The sequence below is a fragment of the Salvelinus fontinalis genome, unplaced genomic scaffold, assembly GCF_029448725.1.
Source record: "Salvelinus fontinalis isolate EN_2023a unplaced genomic scaffold, ASM2944872v1 scaffold_0009, whole genome shotgun sequence".
Taxonomy (NCBI): domain Eukaryota; kingdom Metazoa; phylum Chordata; class Actinopteri; order Salmoniformes; family Salmonidae; genus Salvelinus; species Salvelinus fontinalis.
In genome coordinates, this window is record NW_026600218.1 from 248,842 (window position 1) to 273,211 (window position 24,370).

The 24,370-nt window shown below is 45.7% G+C and overlaps 1 protein-coding gene across 1 annotated transcript; it reads left to right on the top strand.

Annotated features, from left to right (window-relative positions):
* Positions 1 to 207: 207 nt before the first annotated feature.
* LOC129842052 (guanylate-binding protein 1-like) lies at positions 208 to 20,281 on the top strand. The gene is given in 10 exon segments (XM_055910431.1): positions 208 to 253; positions 998 to 1,192; positions 6,319 to 6,446; positions 6,605 to 6,714; positions 7,320 to 7,516; positions 10,089 to 10,331; positions 10,458 to 10,738; positions 11,125 to 11,337; positions 11,504 to 11,606; positions 19,563 to 20,281. Coding segments are annotated over 9 exon segments (1,884 nt in total). The 5' UTR covers positions 208 to 253; positions 998 to 1,020; the 3' UTR covers positions 20,000 to 20,281.
* The last annotated feature ends 4,089 nt before the right edge of the window (positions 20,282 to 24,370 follow it).

Here is a 24,370-nt window from a genome sequence, read left to right on the forward strand (position 1 = left end):
CTGCATCCCCCTTCCACAAAACATTATCACCACAAAATTCCCCCCCATGAATACAAGGCACTTGGAATCTGGGGTAGTTTCCCACAGCAGTTCCTGTTATGATGGATTCTTGTAGTACTTAGGTCATGAAAGAGTTCACCAGACAGGAGGTCACTTTCACTTTCAGTGTCTGCAGCCTTCAAATAGCCTGCTGCTTACTGCTTTTGCCATCATTGCAGAGGATCCTTGACTCTCAGCGAAACTACGAGTATATGTGAGTATCAAGCCTGACTTTAACCTGACTTCTGATTTCCAAAACCCACAGGTATTCATGGGAAAAATAATCTTCAAACTCTTCGCTGGTTGACCTAATCCTGACAAATTGGCTCCATAAGTGCTTGGACAGTGGTGTTTTTTAAAATGATTTCAGTGACAACTTTCCTATTGCTTGTACTGAAGATACCAAACTGAAACTCTGATCGTTGTATAATTATGAAGAGACATTTATAAAATTTCTCACCCCAGGCGTTCCTTCATGATCAATATTTTTCAGAGTTTATCTATACCTCACCCTGATTTGGCTGTAGAATTGTTCTCATGTCTTATTATCACTCTGGCAGACAAACACCAATAGCAATAACAAACCTGTGTCAAATGATCTACTAATGATGATCTTCAGTCTGGACCTTGATATTTTGGACCAGGCATGTTAGTGCTGGACTACAATACAAGCCTGTAGAACAAGTCACTACTGGACTGGAGCAGGAAATCCCTGCATTAGAATTTTGTCTTAAGATGCTGTCAAATTATTTACTATTTATTATTGTTACAGATCATTATTGGAATTTAAATGGTTTGTAAGTCGCTCTGGATAAGAGCGTCTGCTAAATGACTTAAATGTAAATGTAAATGATGACAAAATGTGTTGTATTTTGCTATTGACATGACAAGGAATAGCATCATAGAGGTAAAATAAGTATTAATGATGATGAACTTGTATCAACCATTTACCTTTAAGTGATCTTGTTAAGCCACTTGACCATGGACTCCCCAATGTGCCTCATTAACAACGCCGACGGAGAGCTTCGCGTAGAAGCAGAGGCCATCAACTACCTGAAGGAACTGAAACAGAAAGTCGTAGTTGTGGCGGTGGTCGGGCTGTATCGCACCGGAAAGTCCTACCTCATGAACAAGCTGGCTCAGAGGAAAAGAGGTGAGAGACAAATATATCTTTCTATACAAACAGGTTTGGACATCATCTGTGCCTCAGTCATTTTTGGTAACACTGTACATTAAGTTACTCCTACTACTTTGTAACTACACAGTAATAACTTTAGTAACAACATAGCAGGACAGGGATTCTTGAAACTGGTACAGTCTTTGTATGGCAGAAGAAAACAAAATATAGTAAACAAAAAAAAGAAATTATTTTGTTTCAATAAAATAGATTGCGATATATACAGTTTAAGTCAGATGTTTACATACACCATAGCCAAGTACATTTAAACTCAGTGTATCACAATTCCTGACATTTAATCCGTGTAAAAATGTAATCCAGTTAGGATCACCACTTTATTTTAAGAATGTAAAATGTCAGAATAATCGTAGAGAATTATTTCTTTCAGCTGTTATTTCTTTCATCACATTCCCAGTGGGTCAGAAGTTTACATACACTCAATTAGTATTTGGTAGCATTGCCTTTAAATTGTTTAACTTGGGTCAAACGTTTCGGGTAGCCTTCCACAAGCTTCCCACAATAAGTTGGGTACATTTTGGCCCATTCCGCCTGACAGAGCTGGTGTAACTGAGTCAGGTTTGTAGGCCTCCTTGCTCGCACACGCTTTTCAGTTCTGCCCACACATTTTCTATAGGATTGAGGTCAGGGCTTTGTGATGGCCACTCCAATAGCTTGACTTTGCTGTCCTTAAGCTATTTTGCCACAACTTTGGAAGTACAGTGGGGCAAGAAAGTATGTAGTCAGCCACCAATTGTGCAAATTTTACCACTTAAAAAGATGAGGCCTGTAATTTTCATCATAGGTACACTTCAACTATGACAGACAAAATGAGAAAAAAAAATCCAGAAAATCACATTGTAGGATTTTTAATGAATTTATTTGCAAATTATGGTGGAAAATAAGTATTTGGTCACCTACAAACAAACAAGATTTCTGGCTCTCACAGACCTGTAACTTCTTCTTTAAGAGGCTCCTCTGTCCTCCACTCGTTACCTGTATTAATGGCACCTGTTTGAACTTGTTATCAGTATAAAAGACACCTGTCCACAACCTCAAACAGTCACACTCCAAACTACACTATGGCCAAGACCAAAGAGCTGTCAAAGGACACCAGAAACAAATGTTTTCTCTATGAACAAAAATGCCCATGTCCTGATGAAAGGATAACAATTTCAAACTCTTCCAAAATGTGGTTGTAAAAAAATGATCTTATGTGGTTCCTTACAATAGCTCTCTGTGACGTCAGGGAGTATTTCTCCCAAAACTGTTATTCCTTAAAAATGTGTGCAGAATTTTGGTCAACTAAGATTTTTCTAAAATCTTTAATTAATCAGAAATGAGCAGGGTCAGCTTTACCATAAGGACCCCTTCTTCATGACCCCATTACATGTTGTGAAACAAGACCACTCACGGTCTGGAAAGTTCTCTACTTTTGATAGATTTAAACAAGTATTGAAATCACCATGGTCACAACCATAACCTGTCATCTCCATCTCCCTTATGAAACTAAATAAATACTGCACTCTGAACCACAACACGTATTTAATTCATGATAGTGTTAGACAAAGCAAGGAACGAGAACTTAAAAACATGATGTGGTTTTATTGGAATTTGCAGCTGTTGGTAAGTTATGACATATGCTAGCTTCTGAAATTAATTTCTCGACCTTGAAATCCTTTAAAGAGAAGTCAAACTGAAAAATGTTCTCCTGTCTCTAATTTCTCCTGGTTAGTCTGTTGTCTGCAAAGGTTGTAACTACATAGTAATTAAAAATGTCACCTCACTTTAGATTAAATTGCTTGCTTCTGGGTAAGTACATTTTAAATACATATGTATCCCATGTAACAACATTGTAATTACAGAGTTGGTTGTTAAAAATTGTTATATATATATATATATATATATATATATAGTATACTTAAAACTTCTTATGGCTGAGATCCCGCTAACGGGATCGATATGACAACAGCCAGTGAAGTGCAGGGCGCCAAATTCAAAACAGATATCTCATAATTAAATTCCTCAAACATAGAAGTATTTTATACCATTTTAAAGAACCTTGTCAATCCTACCACAGTGTCCGATTTCAAAAAGGCTTTACTGCGAAAGCACAACATATCATTATGTTAGGTCAGCACCTATTCACAGAAAAACACAGCCATTTTTCCAGCCAAAGAGGAGTCACAGAAAGCAGAAATAGAGAGAATGAATCACTAACCTTTGATCTTCATCAGATGACACTCATAGGACTTCATGTTACACAATACATGTATTTTTTGTTCGATAAAGTTCATATTTATATCCAAAAATCGGAGTTTCCATTGGCGAGTTATATTCAGTAATTCCAAAACATCCGGTGAATTTGTAGAGAGCCACATCAATTTACAGAAATACTCATCATAAATGTTGATGAAAATACAAGTATTATACATGGCACTTTAGATGAACTTCTCCTTAATGCAACCGCCGTGTCAGATTTCAAAAAAGCTTTACCAAAAAAGCACACCATGCAATAAAAGTACAGCGCTCAGACAAACACAAGCAATACAGATATCTGCCATGTTTTGGAGTCAACATAAGTCAGAAATAGCATTATAATTATTCACTTACCTTTGATCTTCATCAGAATGCACTCCCAGGAATCCCTGTTCCACAAATGTTTTATTTGTTTGATAAAGTTCATCATTTATGTCCAAATACCTCCTTTCTGTTCGCATTTAGTACACAATCCAAACTCACAATACATGTGTTTTTTGTTCGATAAAGTTCATAATTATATCCAAAAACCTGTGTTTACATTGGCGCGTTATATTCAGTAGTTCCAAAACATCCGGTGATTTTGCAAGCAGACGGAAAGTCAAAAAGTTCAGTTACAGTCCGTAGAAACATGTCAAACGATGTATAGAATCAATCTTTAGGATGTTTTTATCATAAATCTTCAATAATATTTCAACCGGAGAAGTCCTTTGTCTTCAGAAATGCAATGGAACAGAGCTAACCCTCACGTGAACGTGCGTGGTCAGCTCATGGCACTCTGCCAGACCTCTGACTCATTCAGCTCCCATTCCCCCCTCCTTTATAGTAGAAGCATCAAACAAGGTTCTAAAGACTGTTGTCATCTAGTGGAAGCCTTAGGAAGTGCAAAATGACCCCATAGACACTGTATATTCAATAGGCCATGAGTTGAAAAACTACAAACCTCAGATTTCCCACGTCCTGGTAGGATTTTTTTTCTCAGGTTTTTGCTGGCCATATGAGTTTTGTTATACTCACAGACATCATTCAAACAGTTTTAGAAACTTCAGTGTTTTCTATCCAAATGTACTAATAATATGCATATCTTAGCTTATGGGACTGAGTAGCAGGCAGTTTACTCTGGGCACCTTATTCATCCAAGCTACTCAATACTGCCCCCATACTGCTCCCAGCCATAATGAATGTTCTATTGTCTCCAAATTTCATCTCATTAGCCTAGTATCTGCAAATGTTACATTCTAACTAGTTTAGAAGTTAATACCCTACTACTGGGTTTCACTTTACAATAATTTGCTTGCTCTGGTACATGATAATTACTGTGTAACTACATTGTTCTTAAACTGGGGTCCATTTGGTGTCGATTGCATCTCTGATTCAGAGGGGTTGGGTTAAATAAGGAAGACCCATTTCAGTTCAATGCATTCAGTTGTACAACTGACTAGGTATCCCCCTTTCCTTTCCATTGAGCCAGGTCATAACATATTAATAAACCTATAACCAGTAGTTAATGACAGAGTATGCCTTGTTACAATTGTTGTTACCAGGTCCTAGCCTTGGACCGGCACTGCATGAGGAGTTATTACCATGGTAATACACAGGTGACATTCCAAAGTAATTACAAATCACAATAGTTACATATGGGAACAATAAAATGTGTAATTACATCAAATAAATCATGAATAATTACACATGTGGAACTAAAAAATAACATTTCCTGACAAACATTTGGTGTTTTGATGGTAATTAAAGAAGTTGTAGTGGTTAGAGCCCTAAGCGAGGGCCCCCAAAAGTGGAAGGTCAGGGTCCCTGAGCACATGCCCTGCTTGTCCGGTCGGTCATTTGTTGATAATTAAGCCTAGGGTTAGATAATTGTCTGGACTACCTTACCTAGCAATCTACAGTAAAAGCTGCCGTGGGCTAATTGAGTAAATGACATACTGTAACAAGAGGGAAACTGCTGTTTCACTTTGTGTATTCTACTTTTCTGACTCTCAATAGTAAGTTGAGACCCCGACTGAGCTACAAAAATATATATACAGTAGATATATATACAGTGAGCTAACAACGTATTGGTACACATTTTGTGCTGTTTTGGCTCTGTACTCCAGCACTTTGGATTTGACATGATAAAATGAATATGAGGTTAAGCTGTAGACTGTCAGCTTTATTTTGAGGGAATTTTCATCCATACCAAGTGAACCGTTTAGAAATTACTTTTTGTACATAGTCCCCCCTTTTTAGGGACCAAAAGTATTAGGACAAATTCATGTGTAAAAAGTAGGTTTAGTATTTGGTCCTATATTCCTGGAACACAATGATGATATCAACCTTGTGACTCTACAAACTTGTTGGATCCATTTGCTGTTGGTTTTGGTTGTTTCAGATTATTTTGTGCCAAAAGGAAATGAATGGTAAATAATGCTTTGTTGTCACGTTCCTGACCTGTTTTATGACGATAGCCGTAACATTTGTGTCGTCTTGGACTCACTTTTATTGTAAATAAGAAAATAATGTTTCTAAACACGTCTCCATTAATGTGGATGCTACCATGACAACAGATAGTCCTGAATGAATCGTGAATAATGATGATTGAGAAAGTTACAGACGCACAGACGCTAGTAGCTAGCTAGTTCTGGTCTGCAGTAGTTCTGGTCTGCACTAACTAACTCTGGTCTAGGGCTTTGCTAGTAGTTAGCTAGTGCTGGTCCGTACTAACTCTGGTCTAGGGCTTTGCTAGTAGCTAGCTAGTTCTGGTCTGCAGTAGCTCTGGTCCAGCTCTGTAACAGTGTTATAAGCTGGTTTAATATTTATACTGTAAATGTCCTCAATAATCTCTGTTCATTTAGGTTTTGCCCTTGGAGCCACCATCCAGTCTAAGACTAAGGGCATCTGGATGTGGTGTGTCCCTCATCCTGAAAAAACAGACCACACCCTGGTGCTGCTGGATACAGAGGGACTGGGGGACGTGGAGAAGGTGGGAGGTCAAAGTTCAATCTCTTTACAATCCACATTAAAGATTCATATTCCTTCATTTACCAACAAAGCACAGTGAACACATATCTGCACCCTCATCTTTTAAATGAGATGATTACATTGTCAGAGATCCAATACATGTTGTGATACTTGTTTCAGGGGGATTCTAAGAATGATGCCTGGATCTTCTCCCTGGCCATTCTGTTAAGCAGTACTCTGGTCTACAACAGTCAAGGGACCATCAACAATGATGCTGTGGAGAAGCTTGAGTATCCTTTTGGGTCAAAATGTTTCTCCATTCTGTGGCATCTTGTGGACATAATCAGTTGTGGTATTTGATATGATAGTTTGCTTGTTTGTTAGCTTTTATACAGTCATCTCAGACATATTAGTGGTAGCCTAGCTAATTGTGATGGACATTTTCATGAATTTGTATGTATATTTTTAACATTATTTAATTGTAGGCTAGACCTAGTCACTGATATGGTAGAGAATTTAAATGTTCATAATTCGCCAACTAAATATGTTCCATTTAATTAAATATACTTTATGCATGTTTCATATGTCGTGTTTATCAGTTCTACGTAGTAATTTATTTCTCTGGAAACTGTAAAGGGTTTGAGAAATCTCAAGATGCCGGTTCCCAGGATTGATTCTTAGCTTTAGTGAACATGAAGAGCTGGTGTTGACTAAAAGCAATGTCTGTGACTTTCAAACAAATGACGTTACTGTGTCAGTTGAAATCTAAACTGAAAATTACTTGTTTTGTTTGTTTGTTTTTCACTTCCCTGAAATTCAAGCCCCTGTACTCAAACTGTGCATGACAGACATGAGCTTTGGGAACTCTTGTATCAATCCTCAACCGGTCCTACAGATATGTGAACGAGCTGACAGAGATGATCAAGGTGAAGTCTTCCACTGACAATGAGGAGGAAGGAGAGGGCACCCAGTTTGTGCAGTTCTTTCCTAATTTTGTGTGGACCGTCAGAGATTTCACTCTATAGCTCGAGATCGACGGCAGAGAAATCACTCCAGACCAGTATCTGGAGAATTCCCTGCAACTCAAGAAAGGTGATATTGATTATTATAAACCAGGTAGTTTGAGACCTAGATGCTGATTGGTTCAAACTGCATTCCAGCTGTGTGTATATCAGACAATATACCACGGTATGATGCAAAGCGTAGCGTTATGACTATAACTACTGTTCCCTGAAGGAGTACAACATACTATGGGGAGTCACACTCTCGCGACTTCGTTTGAAGGATCTACAATCACGCCTGACAAGGCCAATGAAATCCTGGGACTGGGAGATTCTTCCACCAATCTTGACAACTGTGTGTCTGAACATGGAGATGGGACACTTTTCATCCAACTCATATGTGGGAGACACAACAGTTTTTACACCCGTGAACACTGTGGTACTCAGTTGAAAAACCTGTGTTAATGTGCCAAGGTTTGCCTAAAGCCTGGCCCATTCTGGGTACACGGGCTCCAGCGATCAGTGACGAGCCTAGAGCCTCACTCGGTTTAGGCGGAAAGATGCGTTCTGGAAACCGGCTGGCACCCAGCACTGGAAGGCATGCATTAAAAAATAGACCTAGGGAAAAAGCCTTATCATGGAGGTTACCCTACCGACCAGTCATAGCTACTGGCGACAAAATACATTGTAACATAGCTGGGAATGGGACAGACAGCTGTTGTAACAGACTGGAGCGATTCGTAATTTAATATAATTCCCAGGAATGAAAAGTGTTGAGCTGGAGACAGACAGCTCATTTGGGGGCTCATATGAACCACAGAGACGTTGTGTGGGATAATAGGGTGGGCCTGTCCAACCCTGCTCATTCCCTCAACTCCGCTACCAACAACTAATCACCTGTAGAGACCATAACCTGGATCACTAGACACCAGAGGCCAGTGAGATACAGGCAGGGAACAGCAATTAATCTCAGTAATGAGCCACCTATGGGGGAGGGGCGCCCCCTTGTGGACAAATACCCAACTTCACACTCTCACCCTGGAGAGATTGATATAGCCCCTGAACCCTGTGGACACCGTGGAACGTGGGGTAACAAAGAGGGGAACATTAAACATGGACAAGCTTCCAACATACGTAGTAATTCCACGAAACTGTATAACCTGCTATACCTGTATAACCTAAGCTAGCATCTTTGACCGATGCAGTCTATTTAGAATAACCAAGTGACTTTACACTACGTATTCTTAACAGGACAGCTACCCCAGCAACTCCACCGTGGGCAGGTAGGAATAGCTAGTTCTATGCAGTGCTTGTTTAGCTAGCCCAGTCTCGAATGTCCAAGTAGGAAACGGTTTACTGGGGTGGGACCGGACCGTTCATCAACATGTCTGGGAAGAGAGGCAAACGGTGCTTGACCGAGGCAGGTACAGGCAGCGAGGAGTACCCACCGAACCTGGCCCTCTATCTTCAAGTAGCCTCACCCTAACTGGCGACAGAGCGCACAGGAGCCAGGTGGCTGCGTAGGTAGGGACTCGAGTCCCACAATCACGCTGTCGTGATTTATTAACTTCAACACCTTTTAAACATTGTGTGTTTCAGCTACATATGTATTTTTTGCATCGTATTCGTCTATTCCGTCTGTATCCGCAGATACCAACCATTAACCTGTGTGATTAATGGGGGATGAACTCTAATAGAGGAGTTTGTGTGACAAAAGCGGATCCCGAAAACAGTTCTCACAAAAAAACGTCTAATGTCCGACCAGTTTGAGGTACGGACCATTATGACCCCAATATGAAAAGCTTAGACACACAAACGTATACATCTTCTACATAGAAGATAATAGGAAATCCCAGGTCATAGTGTCTATAATATTGTAATGTATGTTAATCCCTTTTTTTTGTTATTATATATATAATTCCTCCTTGCCTCTTCACGCTCTCCTCCTCTCACCTTTTCCCTTTGCTTGTAGTCTTCAGTGCACAACACATCAGCTGTCTGTGACCAAGTCAAACCTTCAAGTCAAACCTTCAAATCATAACCGCTAACTACTACACAGTCTACATCATTGTCGCCATATTAGCTAACGTCATAGTCAACATACCTAATAGAAGTAAGGTGTTACAAAACCCGCTACATTCATACAGTAACGGTACAGTTAACAGTCAGCAAGCAGTTTAGCAGTTAAACCGGTGGGCCTCGGTGGCAATAAATTACTAAAACCAAATGCTTACCTTGGAAGAGTTTCAATGTTAGACTTTTCCAGCTAGGTAACATAGCATCCCTCGCTGTTTAAGCCGGAAGTTTGAGCAGGCTAAACTAGCCAGCTGCATTCACTAGCTAACAAAGTGGGAAAAATACAACAAAATATACACTCCATCGCTTCTCCTTCATTTTTAAAGAAATGAATTAGTTAAAATCTGTTAAACTATTGTCTTTCTCTTTGAGTCAATTACTCATCACACTTCATACACTGCAGTGTTAGCTAGCTGTAGCTTATGCTATCAGTAGTAGATTCATTCTCTGATCCTGTGATTGGGAGGACAACATGTCAGTTCATGCTGTAAGAGCTCTAATAGGTTGGAGGAGGAAGGAGATGTTATTGGGACGTACCCAAGATCTGCATGTACTATAAAATCTAGTAATGCCAATGTATCTTTCAGGTACTAGTAAAAAGACCAGTAAATACAACTTCCAACGAGAGTGCATCCGGAACTTCTTCCCCTCACGCAAGTGTTTTGTGTTCCCCTCCCCTACAACTCCTGACAACATGCACCGACTGGACTCCATGGACGACGCTGAGCTTTCTGAAAGCTTCAGAGAGGTCGCAAAAACTTTCTGCCGCTTCATTTTCCAGGAGAGCCGTACGAAGACTGTTATAGGGGGACACACATTGACCGGAGAGAGTGAGTCAGATACCTACCTACAGTACAGTATGTGAAAATGGATAAATATATTGATATATTGAATTTTATTGTACCACTAAATATTTAGTGGCACATATTTTTCCTCCCACCTCTATCTGATTGCAGTGCTGGGGCACTTGGTCACCACCTATGTGGATACCATTGCCAAAGGCAATGTACCCTGTCTGGAGAATGCTGTGTTGGCCATGGCTAAAATTGAGAACCAGGCTGCTGTGAGTGAGGGCCTGGCGGTGTACCAGAAGGGAATGGAGGATGTGAAGGCCTTATTCCCGGTGGACATCAATCAGCTGTCAGAGAACCACCTTCGCTCAGAGACCCAGGCCACGCAGGCGTTTATGAAGCGATCCTTCAAAGACGAAAATGGGGAATTCTTGAAAGCTCTTGCGGTATGGATCATCATTCTAGATCTGTGCCTGGTTCACAACAATTCATTTTTAACATCGTCAAGGCCGTTCAATAGAAAAATTATTGATTAGTTTATACAACAAAATGATAATCACCAGTAACAATAACACCAGTAGTACCCAAGGACACCAGGTGGAATATGACCAAGCAGTGCAATTCCTCAATCAATTAACTTCTAGAGACAAAAGAACACAACTGCGAAAATCATTGCTCAGATTAGATTTTTAATCTTGGAATAAAAATTACACAATATTGAATAAAAGCCTAATATAGATATGGAGCCAATATGAAACAATTTATCACTGTAGGAACATGGCATACCGGGTTTCACATGCCTGAATCTGAAAATTCCCAATAAATCTTTCAGGAGGCCATTGGTAACCAATCTGCCGACCTTTCCAAACAAAACAAGGATGCCTCTGAGAAGAAGTGCAAGGCCCTTCTGGAGAATCTGTCTGCTCCGATGGATCAGGAGATGAAGGAGGGGACGTACGCCACACCAGGAGGCTATGAGCTTTACTGCAATCACCATGACAACATAGTGGCACAGTACCGGGCCGAGGCCAACAAAGGAGTCAGGGTAAGACCTAGAACCCAAACAACATCAACAACGTGGTGTATTAGAGAATCAAAAACATCCATCATTAGTCAGTAATGACCAATTAAACATTTCAACTAATTTCAGTCACCTGGTTACGGTTTGAATAAAAATCAATGCAACAACCTATAAGGGCTATTTTCTGCAGGCTGAGGAGGTTCTGGAGCAGTTCCTGAAGGGAAAGAGTGCAGAGTCCAACTCTATCCTGCAAGCTGACAAAATAATGACTGAAAAAGAGAAGGAAATCCAAGGTAAGACACCTCAATCTTTTTTATTTCCAAATATAAAATAATAATCAACTGTGTAAGGTTAATGTTCGGAAGATGTAGACAAGACCATTGGCAACGCCGTAATGCCAAGCCCCGCCCAAAAAGACAACTTTAAGTAATATGGAGTTAAAAGTACACTGCTCAAAAAAATAAAGGGAACACTTAAACAACACAATGTAACTCCAAGTCAATCACACTTCTGTGAAATCAAACTGTCCACTTAGGAAGCAACACTGATCGACAATAAATTTCACATGCTGTTGTGCAAATGGAATAGACAAAAGGTGGAAATTATAGGCAATTAGCAAGACACCCCAAAAAAGGAGTGATTCTGCAGGTGGTGACCACAGACCACTTCTCAGTTCCTATGCTTCCTGGCTGATGTTTTGGTCACTTTTGAATGCTGGCGGTGCTCTCACTCTAGTGGTAGCATGAGACGGAGTCTACAACCCACACAAGTGGCTCAGGTAGTGCAGTTCATCCAAGATGGCACATCAATGCGAGCTGTGGCAAAAAGGTTTGCTGTGTCTGTCAGCGTAGTGTCCAGAGCATGGAGGCGCTACCAGGAGACAGGCCAGCACATCAGGAGACGTGGAGGAGGCCGTAGGAGGGCAACAACCCAGCAGCAGGACCGCTACCTCCGCCTTTGTGCAAGGAGGTGCACTGCCAGAGCCCTGCAAAATGACCTCCAGCAGGCCACAAATGTGCATGTGTCAGCATATGGTCTCACAAGGGGTCTGAGGATCTCATCTTGGTACCTATTGGCAGTCAGGCTACCTCTGGCGAGCACATGGAGGGCTGTGCGGCCCCACAAAGAAATGCCACCCCACACCATGACTGACCCATCGCCAAACCGGTCATGCTGGAGGATGTTGCAGGCAGCAGAAAATTCTCCACGGCGTCTCCAGACTATGTCACGTCTGTCACGTGCTCATGTGCTCAGTGTGAACCTGCTTTCATCTGTGAAGAGCACAGGGCGCCAGTGGCGAATTTGCCAATCTTGGTGTTCTCTGGCAAATGCCAAACGTCCTGCACGGTGTTAGGCTGTAAGCACAACCCCTACATGTGGACGTCGGGCCCTCATACCACCCTCATGGAGTCTGTTTCTGACCGTTTGAGCAGACACATGCACATTTGTGGCCTGCTGGAGGTCATTTTGCAGGGCTCTGGCAGTGCACCTCCTTGCACAAAGGCGGAGGTAGCGGTCCTGCTGCTGGGTTGTTGCCCTCCTACGGCCTCCTCCACGTCTCCTGATGTACTGGCCTGTCTCCTGGTAGCGCCTCCATGCTCTGGACACTACGCTGACAGACACAGCAAACCTTTTTGCCACAGCTCGCATTGATGTGCCATCCTGGATGAACTGCACTACCTGAGCCACTTGTGTGGGTTGTAGACTCCGTCTCTTGCTACCACTAGAGTGAGAGCACCGCCAGCATTCAAAAGTGACCAAAACATCAGCCAGGAAGCATAGGAACTGAGAAGTGGTCTGTGGTCACCACCTGCAGAATCACTCCTTTTTGGGGGTGTCTTGCTAATTGCCTATAATTTCCACCTTTTGTCTATTCCATTTGCACAACAGCATGTGAAATTTATTGTCAATCAGTGTTGCTTCCTAAGTGGACAGTTTGATTTCACAGAAGTGTGATTGACTTGGAGTTACATTGTGTTGTTTAAGTGTTCCCTTTATTTTTTTGAGCAGTGTATTATTAGTGGCTGGCTAGAACATATAAATTATGACAGATTTTACAAATAAGCATTTTGCTACTATCTGCTATTTTGAATGATATGATTTTATTTCCAGTCCCTTCAGAAAGTATTCCCACCCCTTGACTTTTTCAAACACAGATTCAACCATAAAGACCAGGGAGGTTTTCCAATGCCTCTGTAACCGATGTGAAATGGCTAGCTAGTTAGCGGTGGTGTGCGCTAATAGCGTTTCAATCGGTGACGTCACTCGCTTTGAGACCTTGAAGTAGTGGCTCCCCTTGCTCTGCAAGAGCTGCGGCTTTTGTGGAGCGATGGGTAAAGATGCTTCGAGGGTGACTGTTTTTGATGTGTGCAGAGGGTCCCTGGTTTGCGCCCGGGTCTGGGCAAGGGGACGGACTAAAGTTATACTGTTACACCTCGCAAAGGTCACCGATTGGTAAAAATAATAAAAGCTGACGCTGAATATCCCTTTGAGCATGGTGAAGTTATTAATTACACTTTGGATGGAATACACCCAGTCTTTACAAAGATACAGGCGTCCTACTTATTAACTCAGTTGCCGTAGAGGAAGGAAACCACTCAGCAGTTTCACTATTAGGTCAATGGTGACATTAAAACAGTTACAGAGTTTAATGGCTGTGATAGAAGAAAACTGAGGATGATTCAACAACATTGTAGTTAATACACAATACTAACCTAATTGACAGAGTGAAAAGAAGGAAGTCTGTACAGAACAAAAATATTCCAAAACATGCATCCTGTTTGCAACAAGGCACTCAAGTAATACTGTAAAATATGTGGCAAAGAAATGTACTTTTTGTCATGATTGCAAAGTGTTATGTTTGGGGTAAATCTAATAGAACTGTCACGTTCCTGACCTTATTTCCTTTGTTTAGTCTTTGTTTAGTTGTTCAGGATGTGAGCTGGGTGGGCATTCTATGTTTTGTGTTTCTATGTTGGGTTTGTTGTTTGGCCTAATATGGTTCTCAATCAGAGGCAGGTGTTTGTCATTGTCTCTGATTGGGAACCATATTAAGGTAGCCTGTTTTTCACTGTTGGTTTGTGGGTGATTGTTCCTGTTCGTGCGTTCATGTGTTTTATGTTCTCTAGTTCAGGACTGTAGCTTCGTTGGTTTTCGTTTGTTTATTGTTTTGTTCGTATTTGAAGAAGTATTCTAATAAATATGGATGCATACCAGGCTGCGCTTTGGTCCTCCTCTCCTTCAACCGACGAAAGCCGTTACAGAATCACCCACCAAACTCGGACCAAGCAGCGTGGTAACGGGCAGCAGCGGCAGCAGCGATGTCAGGAGGAATGGATTTGGGAAGACGTGTTGGACGGAAAGGGTTGCTACACATGGGAGGAGATCCTGGCTGGAAGGGATCGCCTTCCATGGGAACAGGTGGGTGAATGCACCAATTTGTAAGTCGCTCTGGATAAGAGCGTCTGCTAAATGACTTAAATGTAATGTAAATGTGGAGGCAGCTATGAGAGCGGAGGCAGCTGCGAAAGGGAACCGGTGTTACGAGGGAACACGGTTGGCAAGGAAGCCCGACAGGAAACCCCAAAAATGTCTTGGGGGGGGGGGGGGGGGGGCTAAAGGGGAGTGTGGCGGAGTCAGGTATGAGACCTGCGCCAACTTACCGTGGAGAGCGAGAGTACGGGCAGACACCGTGTTATGCGGAAGAGCGCACGGTGTCTCCTGTACGTGTGCATAGTCCGGTGCGGTACATCCCAGCTCCACGTACCGGCCGGGCTAGAGTGGGCATTGAGCCAGGTGCCATGAAGCCGGCTCAACGCATCTGGTCTCCAGTGCGTCTCCTCGGGCCGGCGTACATGGCTCGAGCCTTACGCATGGTGTCCCCGGTTCGCCAGCACAGCCCAGGGCGGGCTATTCCACCTCGCCGCACTGGCCTGGCTACGGGGAGCATTCAACCAGGTAAGGTTGGGCAGGCTCGGTGCTCAAGTACGCCTTCACGGTCCGGTATATCCGGTGCCACCTCCTCGCCCCAGTCCAGTACCACCAGTGCCAACACCACGCACCAGGCTTCCTGTGCGTCTCCAGAGCCCTGTTCCTCCTCCACGCACTCGCCCTGTGGTGCGTGTCTCCAGCCCGGTACCACCAGTTCCGGCACCACGCACCAAGCCTCCTGTGCGTCTCCAGAGCCCTGTACGCCCTGTTGCTGCTCCCCGCACTAGCCTTGAGGTGCGTGTCCTTAGCCCGGTACCACCAGTTCCGGCACCACGCACCAGGCCTACTGTGCCCCTCAGCAGGCCAGAGTCTGCCGTCTGCCCAGCGCCGCCTGCGCTGCCCGTCTGCCCAGCGCCGCCTGCGCTGCCCGTCTGCCCATCGCCGCCTGCGCTGCCCGTCTGCCCAGCGCCGCCTGCGCTGCCCGCCTGCCCAGCGCCGCCTGCGCTGCCCGTCTGCCCTGCGCCGTCTGAGCTGCCCGTCTGCCCTGCGCCGTCTGAGCTGCCAGTCTGCCCAGCGCCGTCTGAGCCGTCCGTCAGTCAGGAGCCTTCAGAGCCGTCCGTCAGTCAGGAGCCGTTAGAGCCGTCCGTCAGTCAGGAGCCGTTAGAGCCGTCCGTCAGTCAGGAGCCGCCAGAGCCGTCCGTCAGTCAGGAGCCGTCAGAGCCGCCCGCCAGTCAGGAGCCGTCAGAGCCGCCCGCCAGTCAGGAGCCGCCAGAGCCGCCCGCCAGTCAGGAGCCGCCAGAGCCGCCCGCCAGTCAGGAGCCGCCAGAGCCGCCCGCCAGTCAGGAGCCGCCAGAGCCGCCCGCCAGTCAGGAGCCGCCAGAGCCGCCCGCCAGTCAGGAGCCGCCAGAGCCGCCCGCCAGTCAGGAGCCGCCAGAGCCGCCCGCCAGTCAGGAGCCGCCCGAGCCGCCCGCCAGTCAGGAGCCGCCCGAGCCGCCCGCCAGTCAGGAGCCGCCCGAGCCGCCCGCCAGTCAGGAGCCGCCCGAGCCGCCCGCCAGTCAGGAGCCGCCCGAGCCGCCCGCCAGTCAGGAGCCGCCCGAGCCGCCCGCCAGTCAGGAGCCGCCCGAGCCGCCCGCCAGTCAGGAGCCGCCCGAGCCGCCCGCCAGTCAGGAGCCGCCCGAGCCGCCCGCCAGTCAGGAGCCGCCCGAGCCGCCCGCCAGTCAGGAGCCGCCCGAGCCGCCCGCCAGTCAGGAGCCGCCAGAGCCGCCCGCCAGTCAGGAGCCGCCCGCCAGTCAGGAGCCGCCCGCCAGTCAGGAGCCGCCAGAGCCGCCCGCCAGTCAGGAGCCGCCCGAGCCGCCCGCCAGTCAGGAGCCGCCCGAGCCGCCCGCCAGTCAGGAGCCGCCCGAGCCGCCCGCCAGTCAGGAGCCGCCCGAGCCGCCCGCCAGTCAGGAGCCGCCCGAGCCGCCCGCCAGTCAGGAGCCGCCAGAGCCGCCCGCCAGTCAGGAGCCGCCTGAGCCGCCCGCCAGTCAGGAGCCGCCTGAGCCGCCCGCCAGTCAGGAGCCGCCTGAGCCGCCCGCCAGTCAGGAGCCGCCTGAGCCGCCCGCCAGTCAGGAGCCGCCTGAGCCGCCCGCCAGTCAGGAGCCGCCTGAGCCGCCCGCCAGTCAGGAGCCGCCTGAGCCGCCCGCCAGTCAGGAGCCGCCTGAGCCGCCCGCCAGTCAGGAGCCGCCTGAGCCGCCCGCCAGTCAGGAGCCGCCTGAGCCGCCCGCCAGTCAGGAGCCGCCTGAGCCGCCCGCCAGTCAGGAGCCGCCTGAGCCGCCCGCCAGTCAGGAGCCGCCTGAGCCGCCCGCCAGTCAGGAGCTGCCTGAGCCGCCCGCCAGTCAGGAGCTGCCTGAGCCGCCCGCCAGCCATGAGCCGCCCGCCGGCCATGAGCCGCCCGCCAGCCATGAGCCGCCCGCCAGCCATGAGCCGCCCCTCAGCCATGAGCCGCCCCTCAGCCATGAGCCGCCCCTCAGCCATGAGCCGCCCCTCAGCCATGAGCTGCCCCTCAGCCATGAGCTGCCCCTCAGCCATGAGCTGCCCCTCAGTCCGGAGCTGCCCCTCAGTCCGGAGCTGCCCCTCAGTCCGGAGCTGCCCCTCAGTCCGGAGCTGCCCCTCAGTCCGGAGCTGCCCCTCAGTCCGGAGGCGCCCCTCAGTCCGGAGCTGCCCCTCAGTCCGGAGGCGCCCCTCCGTCCGGAGGCGCCCATCAGTCCAGTGGGGTTAATTTGGAGGGTCGCCGTTAAGAGGAGGCCACGGAAGCGAGGATTAACTATGGTGGGGTGGGGGCCACGTCCAGCGCCAGAGCCGCCACCGTGGACAGATGCCCACCCAGACCCTCCTCTATATTATCAGGTTTTGCGGCCGGAGTCCGCACCTTGGGGGGGGGGGGGGGGGGGTACTGTCACGTTCCTGACCTTATTTCCTTTGTTTAGTCTTTGTTTAGTTGGTCAGGACGTGAGCTGGGTGGGCATTCTATGTTTTGTGTTTCTATGTTGGGTTTGTTGTTTGGCCTAATATGGTTCTCAATCAGAGGCAGGTGTTTGTCATTGTCTCTGATTGGGAACCATATTAAGGTAGCCTGTTTTTCACTGTTGGTTTGTGGGTGATTGTTCCTGTTCATGTGTTCATGTGTTTTATGTTCTCTAGTTCAGGACTGTAGCTTCGTTGGTTTTCGTTTGTTTATTGTTTTGTTCGTATTGAAGAAGTATTCTAATAAATATGGATACATACCAGGCTGTGCTTTGGTCCTCCTCTCCATCAACCGACGAAAGCCGTTACAAGAACACATTGCTGAGTACCACTCTTCATATTTTCAAGCATAGTGGTGACTGCATCATGTTATGGGTATGCTTGTAATTGTTAAGAACTGGGGCCATTTTTGTATTTTTGTATGTTTTTTAAAGTTTAAACATGTTGTCATTGTAGGTTATTGTTTATAGGTAGGTGAGAGAAAAAACATATTTAATCAACAAAACAACAACATGTGGAATAAGTCAAGGGGTATGAATACTTTCTGGATGCACTGTCTACCAATCTGGTGCCCAACTAACTAGCGCCGTAGGGATATACAAATTCAACCCAAATTTACCTCAGGCATTACGATCGGGTCGTGTGCAGCTGCATTCTGAATAGATGATTACCTGAGTGCTGCCAGCAGTGGGCATGTGGGCAGGATTGATACAAACTCAACCTTCATTTACATTGTGATGCAGTCACGACAACAAAAATCTGTTTTGGGACTGACTTCATGACCATAATTATCTTTTTTACACTTTTTAGTGCATTTTAATAGTAGAATAAATGTTGGACTCATATCGATTAACTAAATGAGAAGTCAGTTTTTTACAGGCAGTTGTTCTTTAAAAACAAGGGGAATAGACCAGGCCCGAGCTATGAACCAGCCCACCACTGCAATGCACTGAAAAATCGCCCCTCTTCAAACTTCAGACATGCAAGATGTGCTTTTGAGGGTAATTTAGAGTGGTGATTAAGTTGATTTACAAAATAACTCAATGTGCTTGACTGGTCCAGCAACGATCATCTCGCCCATTTGTTGTTTAATGAATTCCTAAAAGTATAAAAAAGTCTATATAAAACAATTATTTGATAAAATTTTGAATTTATCCTTTACTACTATAGCCCCTAGAATCGGATTAAATAACACACTCTTAAATGGCAAGAAAAGACAGTCAAAAATTAAATCATAACGTATAAGGTTTTGAAATGTCTGTCCTAAATCTAGGAGATATAAGAAAGCTCAGGGGAAAAAGATATATATATTTTTTGACAAATATTTAACACTTTTTTTTGTTGGCACAAAGCTACCTCCTTTTTTAAACCGGTGCTGGGTTACCTTCAGATGAGTCCTGTGACACTTGTGGTAATAGAGCAAAACGGTGAACAAGATGTCCATGAGAGTCTCCACTTTCTACAGTGTGGTCATATTAGTTTGTAGACCAAACCGTTCGGATACTACAGATGTTTTCATGAGAAGACCGATTTTCAGGATGTCTCCTGGTCTGACAAACAGCGCAGTAGATCTGCCTCTTTCCACCGCAGATGCGGAAGGCGACAGATGGATGTGGTGGATTGAGGCGCAGCCCAATGCAAAATAAATCTCTAGCTTAAATCTGCCAGATTTTAATGGGTATTATTTTATTATGTTACTTAGATTGACGCACTGTTGTGCCAATAGACTCTAGAGGGTTTTAATGTGTGTGAATCTGTATGAGAAAATGAGTTGTCCAGTTTTCCTTCTTATTTATCTCTCTCCTTGGCTCTTCCAGCTGAGAAGAAGAAAACAGCTGAGCTGGAGCAGGAGAAAGCAGCATCCAAGGAGCAAAAGGCAGAGATGGAGCGCAAAATTGAGAACAATCGCATTAGCCAGGAGAAGTACTTGAAGGAGATGAAAGAGAAGATGGAGGAGGAGAAGAAGCAAGAGCAGCAGGAGTTTAACAGGACCCTGGACCGCAGGATGCAGGAGCAGAAAGATCTCCTGGAGATGGGCCATAAGGGGAAGGCTGAGCTGATGAGACAAGAGATTGATGAGATTAAGAAGAATAATCAATTGGAAAGGGACGCCAATACCCAGAATCAGAAGGCTGTGCTGGAATTATTAAAGCAGCAGGCTGAGGGACAGAATAAACAGATGGAAATGTTAATGAGGGACCTCAACAATAGATCACAGGCCCCCGTTCCTCAGCATCCCTGTATCCTAATGTGATCCTCTCCTCTTTGAGTTCCTGACTATGAAAAGTAAACTGATATTGAGTCTTGAAGCGTTGAAGTGTTTGTCTTCTATAGCCATCATTGTTTTTATCTGATCCTGCTGGTTATCTATGAGAGCTGATGTAACAAGGGCTTTATAAAATACAGTTGATTGATTGACCTCTTGTGAACCCTCCAAACCCTAAACAGTCCACACACAGATCGTGAGTATCTTTCAGATAAATGCTATAAGCACATGACTGGGATCCTGATCTCGATCCCGAATCCGGCTCAGTCATCGTCGTCTTTGTCGTTTTCTTTCACCAGCAAATTGAAGAACAACTGTTTGTGATTAGAAAATGTATAAGAACAAGTACAAACTTCAGCACACAACATCCAGTGGGTAAGCACTCTGACACTAAGGGAAAGGTCAGTTAGCGCAACATAAGACAGTCTCGCTTTCCAATTGTTTGATTTAGTAGCGTTAATCATTCCTGTTCACACCAAAGAGAAGACCGGAATAATTGGAGGAATGAATCAGAGTTTATGATAGCAATAAGGCACCTCAGGGGTTTGTTATATATGGCCAATATACCACGGCTAGGGGTTGTATCCAGGGACTCCGCGTTGCGTCGTAAATTAGAACAGCCCTTAGCCGCGGTATATTGGCCATATACCTCACTCTCTCAGGCCTTATTGCTTAAATATACCACACTCTCTCATGCATTATTGCTTAAATATACCTCACTCTCTCAGGCCTTATTGCTTCAATATACCTCACTCTCTCAGGCCGTATTGCTTAAATATACCTCACTCTCTCAGGCCTTATTGCTTAAATATACCTCACTCTCTCAGGCCTTATTGCTTAAATATACCTCACTCTCTCAGGCTGTATTGCTTAAATATACCTCACTCTCTCATGCTGTATTGCTTAAATATACCTCACTCTCTCAGGCTGTATTGCTTAAATATACCTCACTCTCTCAGGCTGTATTGCTTAAATATACCTCACTCTCTTAGGCTGTATTGCTTAAATATACCTCACTCTCTCAGGTTGTGCTGCTTAAATTTACCTCACTTTCTCAGGCTGTATTGCTTAAATATACCTCACTCTCTCAGGCCTTATTTCTTAAATATACACTGCTCAAAAAAATAAAGGGAACATTTAAACAACACAATGTAACTCCAAGTCAATCACACTTCTGTGAAATCAAACTGTCCACTTAGGAAGCAACACTGATTGACAATAAATTTCACATAAATTCCACAAATGGAATAGACAACAGGTGGAAATTATAGGCGATTAGCAAGACACCCCCAATAAAGGAGTGGTTCTGCAGGTGGTGACCACAGACCACTTCTCAGTTCCTATGCTTCCTGGCTGATGTTTTGGTCACTTTTGAATGCTGACGGTGCTTTCACTCTAGTGGTAGCATGAGACGGAGTCTACAACCCACACAAGTGGCTCAGGTAGTGCAGCTCATCCAGGATGGCACATCAATGCGAGCTGTAGCAAGAAGGTTTGCTGTGTCTGTCAGCGTAGTGTCCAGTGCATGGAGGCGCTACCAGGAGACAGGCCAGTACATTAGGAGACGTGTAGGAGGCCGTAGGAGGGCAACAACCCAGCAGCAGGACCGCTACCTCCGCCTTTGTGCAAGGAGGAGCAGGAGGAGTACTGCCAGAGCCCTGCAAAATGACCTCCAGCAGGCCACAAATGTGCATGTGTCTGCTCAAACGGTCAGAAACAGACTCCATGAGGGTGGTATGAGGGCCCGACGTCCACAGGTGGGGGTTGTGCTTATAGCCCAACACCGTGCAGGACGTTTGGCATTTGCCAGAGAACACCAAGATTGGCAAATTCGCCACTGGCGCCCTGTGCTCTTCACAGATGAAAGCAGGTTCACACTGAGCACATGAGCACATGTGACAGACGTGACAGAGTCTGGAGATGCCGTGGAGAACGTTCTGCTGCCTGCAACATCCTCCAGCATGACCGGTTTGGCGGTGGGTCAGTCATGGTGTGGGGTGGCATTTCTTTGGGGGGCCACACAGCCCTCCATGTGCTTGCCAGAGGTAGCCTGACTGCCATTAGGTACCGAGATGAGATCCTCAGACCCCTTGTGAGACCATATCATGGTGCGGTTGGCCCTGGGTTCCTCCTAATGCAAGACAATGCTAGACCTCATGTGGCTGGAGTGTGTCAGCAGTTCCTGCAAGAGGAAGGCATTGATTCTATGGACTGGCCCGCCCGTTCCCCAGACCTGAATCCAATTGAGCACATCATGTCTCGCTCCATCCACCAACGCCACGTTGCACCACAGACTGTCCAGGAGTTGGCGGATGCTTTAGTCCAGGTCTGGGAGGAGATCCCTCAGGAGACCATCCGCCACCTCATCAGGAGCATGCCCAAGCGTTGTAGGAAGGTCATACAGGCACGTGGAGGCAACACACACTTCTGAGCCTCATTTTGACTTGTTTTAAGGACATTACATCAAAGTTGGATCAGCCTGTAGTGTGGTTTTCCACTTTAATTTCAAGAGTGACTCCAAATACAGACCTCCATGGGTTGATACATTTGATTTCCATTGATCATTTTTGTGTGATTTTGTTGTCAGCACATTCAACTATGTAAAGAAAAAAGTATTTAATAAGAATATTTCATTCATTCAGATCTAGGATGTGTTATCTTAGTGTTCCCTTTTTTTGAGCAGTGTACTTCACTCTCTCAGGCCTCTACTATTTACAAATTACAGTATAATCATGATAAATCAGCATTAGGCCTATTATTTTTTATTTTTTTATTTTTTTATCTATCTCGCTTTGAGTCCTACAATCACAACAGCGTGATTTAATACTTCCAACCCCTTTATTTTTGAGCTACATACTTTTCAATTGGATGCATCATATTCGTCTATTCCTTCTTCATACCATCCAGATACCATCCATTAACTGGTGTGTTTTATGGGGGCTGAGATAGAGAGGTGTTTGTGTGACAAGGTAGTAAATATTCAATAGAGTTGTATTACAGTCATAATGGCTGCCAGTCTACCCTTTATGCCATTGAGTTGAATGGGGAGGCCTGTTCTATGGATTATATTTCTATGAAGAGCAGAGCTCACCTATCTCTGAGGAGGACTGGATGATTCCCAGGTTATCTTTCAGCCAGCGCACCACCGCGCCAGCTATGGACACCAACCCCTGGAATAGACCAATCGCAGATCAGCACCAGGAGAGAGGAGCCAATCAGAGCATGGCACATACACATACTGCAAGGCTTCATTTCATAGGGGGCATAATATGACTAGTATAATATAACTGTAGACGTACACCTCGAGAGCTTAGCAGGCCGGTGTGTCCTTCCCCAGTTTGTAGGAGTGACACAATGACAACCTAAACCATCACTTCCTGTTCCAGAGAGAGACAGTGTGCTGGGGCACATGCCCAACCATACCAACCAACTGCACCACAGCCACACCTAACTGTAAACCCATAGCAACACCTAACTGTAAACTCATAGCAACACCTAACTGTAAACCCATAACAACACCTAACTGTAAACCCATAACAACACCTAACTGTAAACCCATAACAACACCTAACTGTAAACCCATAACAACACCTAACTGTAAACCCATAACAACACCTAACTGTAAACCCATAACAACACCTAACTGTAAACCCATAACAACACCTAACTGTAAACCCATAACAACACCTAACTGTAAACCCATAGCAACACCTAACTGTAAACCCATAGCAACACCTAACTGTAAACCCATAACAACACCTAACTGTAAACCCATAACAACACCTAACCGGGAACCCATAGCAACACCTAACTGTAAACCCATAGCAACACTTAACCGGGAACCCATAGCAACACCTAACTGTAAACCCATAGCAACACCTAACCGGGAACCCATAGCAACACCTAACCATGAACACAACTAGCTGTACTAATGTTACCCCAACAGGCCACAGCCTTGTTACCCCAACAGGCCACAGAGGAACCTCCGAGATGGGAGCCCCTGAAGATGGGAGCCCCTGAGAAGGGAGCCCCTGAGATGGGAGCCCCTGAAGATGGGAGCCCCTGAAGATGGGAGCCCCTGAGATGGGAGCCCCTGAGATGGGAGCCCCTGAAGATGGGAGACCCTGAGATGGGAGACCCTGAGATGGGAGCCCCTGAAGATGGGAGCCCCTGAGATGGGAGCCCTGAAGATGGGAGCCCCTGAGATGGGAGCCCCTGAAGATGGGAGCCCCTGAAGATGGGAGCCCCTGAGATGGGAGCCCCTGAAGATGGAGCCCCTGAAGATGGGAGCCCCTGAAGATGGGAGCCCCTGAAGATGGGAGCCCCTGAGATGGGAGCCACTGAAGATGGGAGCCCCTG